This window comes from Dermacentor silvarum, chromosome 7 (assembly GCF_013339745.2).
Source record: "Dermacentor silvarum isolate Dsil-2018 chromosome 7, BIME_Dsil_1.4, whole genome shotgun sequence".
Classification (NCBI taxonomy): domain Eukaryota; kingdom Metazoa; phylum Arthropoda; class Arachnida; order Ixodida; family Ixodidae; genus Dermacentor; species Dermacentor silvarum.
The window spans coordinates 37,324,783-37,336,848 of NC_051160.1; the positions used below are offsets into that span (position 1 = coordinate 37,324,783).

At 43.9% G+C, this 12,066-nt stretch overlaps 1 protein-coding gene across 10 annotated transcripts in view; it reads right to left on the reverse strand.

The window, feature by feature from the left end:
- Positions 1–12,066, reverse strand: part of LOC119458799 (uncharacterized) — a 65,725-nt gene that overhangs the window by 35,148 nt on the left and 18,511 nt on the right. Inside the window, exon 4 of one of the 10 annotated variants that reach the window (XM_037720660.2) lies at positions 5,465–5,674. The exons of 8 other annotated variants lie outside the window; for them this stretch is intronic. In XM_037720660.2, the coding sequence (XP_037576588.2) occupies positions 5,465–5,674 (210 nt within the window). Of the gene's footprint in view, positions 1–5,464; positions 5,675–8,283; positions 8,387–12,066 lie in introns of those variants that run through there. One more of the 10 variants, XM_049671719.1, reaches the window with a different exon arrangement.

Sequence of the window (12,066 nt, forward strand, 5' to 3'; positions counted from 1 at the left end):
CAGATCGGTTTTCCATCACCGGCAGGGCTTCGGACGCAAGCAAAACAGCAGGATTTTTTTTATTTTTCCCAAATTCGTAGGTATTGTGAATGGCTGACGCCATTCGCTATCAGATATTGCGGGCTTTAATGCAATAAGGGGTTGTGTCATATATGTATACTAAGATTATTGGGCGCGAGAATAAATTTTATGTTGTTTTTTACATATCGTCAAGCCATCTTGAACTCCTAGTGAAAGCACAAGTGGTCGACGACTACTCGTATCTTACAAGTTCTTACAGATATTCGCGCTTTTTATTCTGTAGTAGGGTACCTGCTTAATTACGTGCTTCTCTATATATCTGTATTCTTCCTAGCTTACTGCTTTTTATTTTTACTTCATTTTTTTTTTTCACACTTCTAGTCGCTGTAGTTTATTTTTTATATTTTTGATAAATGTCCCTTTGGTGGCCTGGCCTATTTTTCCACCGTAACATCCTTTTAATACACAAGATCAACACCACAACTACGTATGTTCAAAAATAGTATTCAAGAAGTATGTGCCTTGGGTCTATGAATAAAATTCCTTCGTTTACTCATTATCGAACGCGAACTACATTATTACGAATTTATACAAGATAAACATAGTCTATAAACACAAAACTGAGCTTCACATACATCTGAGGTCAAGTTATCTTTCATAAGATCAAAAACTGAGATGAACTAATTTTTCATGTCACCATGTTGTGGACAAGACCGTTGCTTTTTGGGGTCGTGGGGTTCACTATTTAAAACTATCCCAACTGCGACAATTCACAAGCTTAAAAGCACATCGACTGAAGACTGCAGCTGCGCTAGCTCCAACGGCAGCTGCCCGGCTGGGTTACCCGTAATGGGTACAATTGAACTCTCTGGTTCTCGGTACCGCGCGTTCACATGACATGTCAGTGTCCGCCCCCCTCCCCAGCCCTTTCATTTTGTATATTATCGTGTTCTCTAACGAAATAAGCATTCGTATTTTGAGCTTCGTCCGTCGGCATCCTTCTTTCGTTGTTCATGTTTTTTGCCGGGTAAAACTGAGCGCGACATAATCATGGCCAAACCCTTTGTTACCAAGAGCACATGAGGCCTTACAGCACACGGACGCCACCCACGCAGACACCACAGAGCAAGAAAACCAACATCCCAAGAACAAAAGTGCAGAGAGAGAGTCGCAGATGTATTAGCGGACACCATCTTGTGACATGGAATGTCAGCATGCTATGAAAGTGTTTCTGGCCAGGCTGTGTTTCTATCCACCCGCTCACGCCAACATCTCCACAGCACTGCAAATGTCTTCTTGAAACAGCCGTGTATTCTTACCAGCAGACATGACACTTGCTAAGCACCTGCACTATCGTTTGGAGATGCCCTGGTTAGAGCTTCAAATGAAAAGAAACACAGGGAAAGCATAGGAAAAACTGCTATCAGCTTTGCTCAGTATGAACCACCATGCGGCTTTCACGCACTTCGATCAGCGGTAGCGCCGCGGTGCGGCTGCTTCAAGCAGGAAGCGAACCTAACCAGTAGCGTTACATCTAAGTTTGATGACCAGTAAAGTGTGATTATAATCTTTAATGCTTATTATAATACTTTATTTTTTATATATCAACACAGATAGTTTAGAGCTATCACCACCATTCTCTTTTCAAGGAACGTATGTTTGCATTATAAACTCAGTATTGTTTAAACACATGATTATTGAAGTTAAGTACTACAATATTGCTGGGTTGTTCTGAAATGCCGCGAAAATTACTACAAAGTTCTTTATGTTTGCTCGGACATGCAGTTTATTCGCTCACGTTTAAGCCAAAAATGCGCTGCGCATTTTTTTAGGAGCTTTAGTAGTGTTTCCTCAATGGAGCAATGAAAGTGCCAGACCATGCATTTATATGTTCACGATAACATTTGATCGTTAAATGACAAAGTAAACGTTTCACTGTAGTGAGCGTAATGAAGGTTAGAATGAACTAAATGAACTAACGTTGCTCTTCTGCAACAAAGAAATTTTTTGATTGCTTGGTTCATGGAAGTTTGAAATCCTCTACAGGGTGTATCACCTAACTTGGACCAAACTTAAAAAAACGCACATGGGCATATAGCTGGAAGAACCAAGGTAAAGTCGTTTGCCGTCGCTTGGAGATAATCAGATTATTTTTGCATTCCACCTAATTACTTAATTAGTTCTAATTATTGAACTTCTCCGAAATTATAATTTAGAGTAAAAGTGCCCATCACAAATTGTAGAGCAACATGAAAAACTCCCCATACATCTTTGTCTTGCTCAATACGTGCTACATAAAAGTGCTTTTGCGAGATTCATGAAGCCCGTGATGCACGCAAAATTTCCATGCGATTGGCCGCTCGAGGCACTTTGCGTGTGTTCGCGGGCATCTTTGACGCTCGGAAAACAGTTTTATGAAGCACGTATTCAGTAACAGAAAGCTGTATCATGAGTTTCCGATGTGGCTCTGCAATTTTCTCATTGACACTTGTCATGTAAACCATAATAATGAGAATTTGAATAATTATTAGGACTATTTGTCTAATATGGCGGAAAGCAAACAAAATATACAGTCTCTCCAGGCGACGGCAAACAACTTAACTTGGTTCTGTCAAGCTACGTAGCATTTGAATTTTAAAGTTTGCCAAAGTTAAGTGAAACACCTCTGTATGTGACGAGTCTATATTAACGCAGTCACATCAACTAACCTGGTAAACGCATTCGCGAAAAGAGTACTCGCACTGGTGCAGTTGATCACAGTGTTTTGGACATTCACAATTTGCGAGTGCAAAAAAGTTTACGCTGTGCGGTGAATGTTTCTCCAAATATGTTTAGATCCCTTGCAATATGTATGCTTTAGCTGACTGCAGAAATTATTACTGCTTCTGTTACTTCGCAGTGTTTCTGTCGACCATACTGGCAAACTCCTTGTTCTGCCTCGGTTCGAAATGTTTCGGCACCGGTGGCTGAGCAAATGGCCATCACTATAGCAATGAAGGACCCGTCGCGTCCAAATATATTCACGGACTCGCGGTCCGCAGCTAGGGCTTTCGCTTCGGGCTCGATCTCGCGGGAAGCAGCGGCCATCCTCGGCAGTGAGGGGGCTGCCGGCTTTCACACTATAAATGGTTCCCGGCCCACATGGGGGCCAACGTACATCCCGATGTTCCCAACGCCAATGAATTTGCCCATGACCGTGCGCGAGGTTTCGCTCACCGCGGCGGTGCCGGCGGATTCGAAGGCGGGGACGCCGGGAGGTACAGGGACTCGCTCCTCACTTTCCACGAGATCTTGACTCATTATCATCTTTCGCGGAGGGCTTTTCCACTTGCTCACCCTAGACTCACTCGATCGCAATCGACGGCCTTCAGGATGCTCCAAACGGGGTCTTTCCCTTCGAGGGGCAGATTTAGTCACTTCTCGCCCAACATCGAACCGCAATGTCCGCTGCGGAGAGGCGTACTGCTCATTAGCTCACATGCTCTGGCAATGTCCTGCGTTACGCGACACAGAGTTCAACAACGAAGAGGTCTGGGAGGAAGCCCTTAAAATCGGCGACCTCTCGGTTCAACTTCGGGCTGTCCAGAGGGCCTGCGAGAGGGTGGAGGGCCATGGTCTTCCGTCCTGCGTGGGCGGCCCGCGACTGCTACCGACTCCCCCTGAAAGGGGGCGTCCAAACGCAGTTCCTCAGGACCTGAATAAAAGTTCTTTGTCTGTCTGTCTGTCTGTTACTCCAATGCTTCCGTTTGTGCTGCTCTTTCAAACCCCCCACAATATTAACAGAAGTGGACATAGGTTCACGTTTACAAAATAGAAAAATGCAATACTCTTTGTCCGCCCTTTCCCGCCTTCCCGTGCCGTGGGCTCAGGCTGTGCTGCATTTTTAGAGCCAACATTGGTATCATAAGGTCAATGAGTTGAAATGCAGTTTACTTGCTCCACGTTTTCAAAGGAGCCTCCTAGACGCCACCATCGCAGTTTTCACCGTGAGATTTAGTGTGCCAGTCACGCAAACACACTCCGCGTGGCGTACATTGCTCGTTTCCCACACAAACCATTCTTTATTAGCAACCAGACGACCACATTAAGTGAATATTGGAACCGACAGGAACAGGCAGCACTTTGAATTTGATTGTAATGCATAAGGCTGTTCACCTCCGTTTTACAGTACTTGCGTAATTTGCAAATACCTTGAAGAGCAAGCACGTGATACTCGGAAGGGTATATCATTCAATAGACAGATTCCACACGTGGTACTACATCGTATAATTATTGCCTAACATGAAGACATTGTACCTCGATGACCAACTTCTGTTTCAATTTGTTGACACTCTCATCATTGACGCTTCTTTCCAACCGTTATTACTTTTTATTTGCTTTTTGGTTTATTGCGATATTGGGTTTTTGTTTATTGTTAGTTTGCATGTGTTCATGGTTATTCTCACCTATTTACTTATTTACTCTTGTATTTGTTTATTTATCTATTTATCTATTTGGTTAGTCCACAAATGCCTTCGGTTTACTTACTTAATGCAGTTTGTGATAGATCGGCTGGTCGCAGCTCTGACCTCATTTGGTGCGTAATAACGCGCAGAATTTCTTCTGTTTGTTGACATTGGCCATCTTCGCTGAATTTCTGCCTTCTTCCTTAATATATTTCTGTTTTTTTAATAAAGCCGGAGGTGACTGCCAGCGTCCCCTTGTAATATTCCATAATTCCTGTTTATTGGGCATGCTGTTCAATATGTTGTAGCTGCTGCAGTTTTAGTAATAGATGGGGGCCACTTCATTTATAACAAAATATATTAAGAAAGGACGCAGGGTCAGATGTTCAGCTCTAGGAGAAATGAAGTCTGACAATGGCGGCAAAATGATCCAGGAATTCTCGTGTACTTTTCGTACAGACTGATTATGAGTACGTCTGTGTAAGTTAACATTTAAAATATGACTGATTTAGGTACATCTAAGCAATAGACGACTCTTATTCAACATGAAGCTGATAACTTACATGATGCTAGACAAATTACTGCTGCGGGACTACAAGCAGCCACATTCTGCTTCATTGAACAGAAACATACTGCTCTCGCTGACAATTTTGAACTAATAAGCGCTCGTAAATTTCCTAATTACAAAAAACGAATGTAAAATCAACATTGTTACTAAATGAACCATCGACGCGCTACCTCCGACCTCTGTGACTTGCTTTGCAATGAAGTCTGTTTTTAGCATATCAATCTATTCGAAAATTTCTTAATACGCTTTTAATAAGTTCAGGTTCTGAAAAATTTCAATGGGAGCACTTGCAAATTCTGTACTCAAATGATTTCGTTTTGCTGAAAAGAATAGAAACTATATTTTCCCCCGTTGGTCTTTTTTGCTACAACCGCTACATAGGACAGTAGCGGTCATCAATGCAGCGACTAATACCACGATGGTGGCTCACCAATGCACTTGAGTTCACATTCCTTACAAGTCGAATAAATGTTCGTCGTGTTTCCACAGCCATCCCATCGATGCAGACCGCAGAAACCGTATTCGGTGCTGTAAGTCCACTTGATATTTTCTCGTGTGAAAGCGTTGCCCGTTTTTCTGGGCTGTCCTGGACACAGCCCATCACTCGCCTTTATTTTGCAGGAATCTGGTAAGGAAAATTCTAAAACAAATGACCAGTTAGGTTAAAATAGTAATTTTGGGGGATTTGTAGCTATACAAAGCAGCTCAACATTGAAAGCAAGTACCTGAACATACAATGAAAAACACTGCAGACATGATGCTATATTTTGATATCGCTTTCACAGCTCTTAAATGTACTTCAATAGAAAATAAAAATATCCTTTTACATTGAATATCACTGTAACAAACAGAATTACTTGTCAAAGGACAACTCTTTCATCTCACCCAAGAACTATTCTGAGAACGGTGTAGGTATGCTAAGGTGACTTTCACAAGAAAGACTCTGTGAATACACATGTTATATAGTATTGAATTCTTTTCTACAACTTCAAAGTGATTTAGGAATTCAATGCTTTGGGCGCACTCTCTCTATAACATGAATAGGTTCCGATGTTCTAAGTACCAATACCATGGTATAACATGACGTGCGCCGTAATGGGTAGATTCGAATTAATTTTACCACCTGGGATTCTTAAACAAGCACAAATAAACGGTACACACTTGCTTCTGCATCCACCAGAATCAAAATTCGGCCGCAAAGAGGGTTAAGCACTCCCCCCCCCCCCCCCCGACCAGCACTGGAATAAACTACGGACCCAAAAGTTTCTCGCTACAAAAGTTTACTAAGAATTAGGTAGCCAGGTAATGGTAACTTGAATAAAACAGCGCGAATAAATGTTGTGATGTTATCATGATTTTTCGCAAGGTCAAAGTACAACGCACACTTGGAACAGGGATACTGGTGTGCACTTTGTCTATAGAGCTCAGACATTCCGTCCATTTACACCACTGCCATCATCCCCTTCATCATCATCGTTTTCGTCCTCGTGATCATAATGATCAGCGTATTTTTATGTCCACTGCTGGACGAAGGCCTCTCTCAGCGATCCCCAGTTACCTCTTTTTTTTCGCTAGCTTATTCGAACCTGCAAATTTACCAATTTCACCATGCCACCTAATTTTCTGCCGTTCTCGACTGCGCAGCTTTCCCTTCGCACCCATCCTACAACAGTAATTGCCCACCGTTACCCTACGCATTGCATGGCCAGCCCAGCGCTGTTTTTTTGCCCCTAATGTCAGCCAGAGTATCGCATAGCCCGTTTACTGTCTGATACACACAGCTGTCTTCCTTTTCTGAACCTTACGCCTTACATGTTTCATTCCATCTCTCTTTACGCTGTCCTTAACTTGTCATTAACCCCACATTGCGCGTCATATCTGACGGGCAGGGCAAGCCACCAAGAAAAAGCAAATGGGAATCATAGCAAACAGTTACACAGAGAAGAGTGCATGGGCAAATGGCTATGGATTCGAATAGGCAATTGGCTGCTAGCTGCTGTCTGGCCTAGTTGACAACTTGGGTCCTGGGTTTATGACACGGGGTATGGGCCGGAACAGACAACTTCGACACTGTGTATCTAATATTTTCATGTGTACATTCAAGGCTATCCCACATAATTAATCTGGTACGTTGACACAATGAGTTTGTCCTTGAAAGTACGTCAGACCAATATCGGCAGCGATGTAAGTAAGGCTTTGAATCAACGAGAAGGCGCAAGGGTGCCCCGCGGTAACAGACGCGCCACAGCTTTCTGCGAAGAACGTGTCCCTCAACTCGCCCGTAACGCGCTCATATGTGATGTCGCACAAAAAGCAGATATAAGTTGCATCCAGGGGCAATATTCCTGAGCAATCAATTCCGATGAGAGGAAGTTGAGAAAGCTCGTCTGTGTTGTCTCTACACCGAACGCGTCGAAGTAGACGGCGGGAATATGCCTGTATTTTGTATTATTCTGAATCTAGTTAATCTAATTTTACCCGGTTTTGCGCTGGTATTGCCATGTATTGGCCCTGTCTTGCGCTTGTGATTTCTGAGCCTGACGACATGACAAATGACACATTAAACGCCGACAGCCCAGGCCTCTAAAGTGCTCCACACTTAGAAAACCGTGAGCTGAAGCCCCATGTGCATTTTTCACAAGGGACAACGCAACGCGGCAGTCATCCTCTGTACTGTGAGGCTGAAAGTGCCTTCGCCGCCACCCTGTAGCAAAGAAGCAAGGATGCGTTGCTGCTGAAAGTCGGTACTCGCTGAGTTCCGCTATGGTGTCTAGAATATAATGACAAGATTACTGAATGCCGGTACCGCGGTAGCACTGAGCTCGATGCCTGCCACTGGTCCCGTACTGCAGTGCACCAAGCAGATCTCCTTCTCATTGTGCACTTGGAGCAATGTGCCCTTGAGCAAAACGTGGCATGCGTTGCCGCTTCCTCACACATTTACATGAATATGCTGTTGAAACGCCTGTTTCAAATATTGTGGTAGCGTCGTCTGCTACACTGTGCGGCGCATAAAAACCGACGAGAAAGAGGTTTGGAGGAAGGCGCGTGGCAGGCGAAATTGCGTGCATGGACACGAAGAAGGAAAAGAAGAAATGAAACCCCGAAGACGAGCTGACGCATTGTCTCTTTGTATCAAGGCTTGTCCGTCCCCGACGACGAAGCCTGCTCTTTCCTTTTCGCCTTTACATATGCAACAGTAATATTAAACTATTCTTTGCACTACCGAACGATCGCACCTGTTGTTTTCGTGGTACCGTGGGTGGTCCCCCGACGGCGTTGCCCATATAGGGACCCATTCTTCGTCCGTCCCTTTGGCGCACCGCTTGTGTTCAGTAGGCCGTGTGGCTATCTAGAGTGACGCCGAAGGGAACTAACGTACCAATTGGAAGTGCCTTCTCAGCCAAACAGGAGCAACGCCGCAGGGCGATAAGCATCCTATAATTTTACACTCATTTAATTGATAGAAGCTTTAGGTAAAACGAGCAACCGATGTATTAACACTTTTCAGCATCTTGGTCTTTTGGTTAGATATAAGATCCAACAATTATTGTATTTGTTTCTACAAGTTGGGTTACTTTTGAACAACGTCTTGTTAGTACAAGATAACGATCGGTACTAGCCGAACCCAGCCGTTCGTTGCTCTATGTGTGAGTGTTGCTACGCGTCGAAGAAACGCGGTTTGAGTCAGTGCTCGATGCAAACAGGGCATTCTTGAACTGTAGGATATGTTTGCTAGGGCCGTGACCTGACAGTCCAGAGCAAAAGGAGGATAAGCTATACTGTAAAAAACAATCCGTCATTACATGTTGGAAATCCACGTAAAAATACGGAAAATATGTCATTTAGAAAAAAGAAACTATGGCGACCACTTGCGTTAAAATACGGAAGGCGCCCCATTTTAAGTTTTACGGATGTTTCACCCGTAACAACACAGTGGTTGTGCTGTTCTGCACGAAACAAACAGAATTCCGTATTTTTTGTCTTGTGAACATCTATATTTTAAGCGAAGGAAACTACACACCCTCTCAGAATTAGCACTTGTACTCACAGAGTTTCAGATAACAATATCTTTAAACACGCAAACTGTACGCATTTTGAAGAGACGTACAAAATGTGAGAGCTAGCCTTGTACCGAAAGCTGCATTACCAGATCGCATATTTAAATATATGTTTTCGCACCCTCTATTTCGGTCGCAGTTGGCCGCGCATACGGGCCTTGTGACATATGCGCAAATATGCGCAAGTGTTTGTGATGTTCTCACACTATTTGGTTTCAGCGCTTTGCAATTTATAATGCAGCATATAAGTTTAAATGAACGAAGAGCAGTCTGCATACGTGCTGATGTAAACAAACTTGCGCCACTCAGGTGCTTGTGCACTGGGAATTGCATTGGTGCTGTATACGCCAAAAAAATGTGCGAACTATATATCAGTGCCGAAACGCAGGATGTGGTATGATGACCGTAATTGCGCTTACATTTAGCAGCAAAAGTTCCAACTCAAACTAATGAAGAGAGGCGTAACAACCACATGCATTAAGCCTTCACTAAATAAGTTGTGTGAGCATGAGTGTGAGCAAAGTTTAAATCAGACAGCACGATTACAGAACGCAGGTATCCCCATTTTTCATCACTTCAGTATGCGAAGCCATTTTGCAGAAAGAAAAAAAAAGAAAAAGTTTGGGACCAGCACACAAAGAAAACAAAAAGACATGACACCAGTGCATGTGGTGCCGTACGTACTTGCATAAGTTGTCGCACAATCTAAAGAAAGTTTCCAACAGACATAATGTTGATTTGCTTTTCAGTGCCCCATGCAAGCTTTTCTCGATATGCAATCGTATGAAAACGCTCAATAAGCGCCTGTGCACAATCGATCATAATTCTGTTTCACTGACTGCACGCGCAACGGTATCAGATACCACTGAGCTGTGGCAGAACTCATATTGGACAATTGGCTTTATATTGTTCCAATGATAGAGCTCGTTAGCACAACAATAACGTGAAGAATGGCTACGGAAGTCATTTAGCGGGACATTACAAAAAATGTAATGCACTGCTATTTTTAAAAAAGACAAAATTCATAGGGAAAGAAAAAGTAAGATGGAAAGATAAATAATAGAGGCATAAACCATTCGAAAGGAAGGAGACAATGTGTAAGTTTCCCTCTCTCGCTTGTAGGAGAAATAGCTTTTTGCATGTTAGATTATGATGTTGGTGATTATGATGTGACTGGTGTACGCATGTCTATGCTGGAAAAAGTATAAATGGCTGACGAATTTCAAATAAACTTCCAGTTGGCAGTCAGCGCTTGTCTGTGGTATTTGTTTCTTCGTGTAATTGTTTTATTCGCGCTGTTGAAACCTCAGTTCTGAATATGAACCAACTAGCCCTCACCAAGACCTTAAGAAGAAAAAAAATTTACGGTAGCAATATTAGGTGACCACGCGCACTAGTAAGTGGACAATACGCCCTGCATCCGGGCATTTCTGCGGGCTTCACCACACGATGCTCCGTGAGCGGCGAAGCGGAATCCCGCCAAACATAGTAGAAATTAGTGGTGCACACAATATTTTGTCCCTTTTTCGACGCCAGATGACATACAGTAACTGTTTACAAAGCATAAAACTAAGAGCAAGGGCTCTAAACACTTTGCATTGTAATGTGGCTGTTGCTGGGGCAACGCAAATGCTGTGGCATCGTCGATTTGCAGGAGGCAAGCTAGGAGCTCAAAAAGCCTGCTGGATGCTAGAAAACGACCAACATATTGTTAGCATGTTGAATGCCTTTTTTTCAAGCGAAGCTTGTTCTAATTCACAGATTTCAGTGTCGTCCATGTATGCGCAAATTATCATTGTCAGCATTGACTCGAGAGTCGTCGCCTTATTCCGCAGCTGGCTCGGTGGCGCCCCTCGTTTTGCACTTGTGCCACTGCTCCCGCGTTCGTCGTCGTCGTCTGCTTCCACAGCTGGCTGCGTTGCTGCTTATCATTCCAGCGTAGAATTTCACTTCTCTTTGGTCGTCGTAATGCGCAGGCCGCGTTTACGGGGTATGAGCCATTGCTTAAGTGGTTCTGAGCCATTCATTGTCTTACGTAACAGACAGATTTAATATTGAAGCACTTTTACGGAAATCCCTACAGAATGATCGCTCTCGGGAAAGGGCTTGCGTCGAAGTGCCGACTATAAGCGTGAGGGCTTCGGAAGCCCTGGCCGAACGTCAGTGAAGAGCCGCGGACCCCGAGCTGAGGGATTGCGATGTTGGCCAAATGTCAGCGTCCTCTAACCCTCCAGGAATCCGAAAACGGTTGTCTGAACAACCCAATAAAAACTCTCCTCGTTTATAGGAGGTCACCTTTGTTCGCTTTCAGAACCAATAACATTGTGTACACTCAGCAGTTTTTCTAATCCAAATGGCAGACAAGAGGCCAAGTACATGCTCTAGTGGATAGGGTTTCGATGCGGCCGAGCCAGCAGAGTGAAAATAGATAACCGCATGAAGAGAGTGGTGCCGGCTTCCCCGATTGGTCCGCTTCGTCTTACTTAGCTTGCGGTGGCTGGTCGAAAATAGCGGCGGTGTGCAACGCCAGGATAAGAATGCCGCTAAAACGGATCATCAGCAAGCAAGAGTTGGCAGAGCGATGTCCGCATGCATGCCGAAAGGGTTCGATAACGTTTTACAGCCACGTAAAAAAAGTTTATCATGCGAAAATAAATACCTGCTCACCGGCACGTGCTAGTAGCGAGGGCCTTAGTGATCGGCGGGCAGCCATCATCGATTCCTTTCGGAACGGGGCAAGTCTTTGGCTATTCAGAAAAATTTTCGGTTTCGTTCGGCATATTATGGCATTTTTTTGCGTACACGTCACTTTGACGTGGTGAGTTTTCGTGGTTTTGTGAGGTCGCGTGGCAGACAGGCGAAGTGGGTGTAGCCAGAAAACATTGAACCATAGCAGAGGGCTAATGGTGAAAAGGCGTCGAATTAGGAATGATTATTTTTATTTTCTGCGGTTTAATCATGCATATCAGTG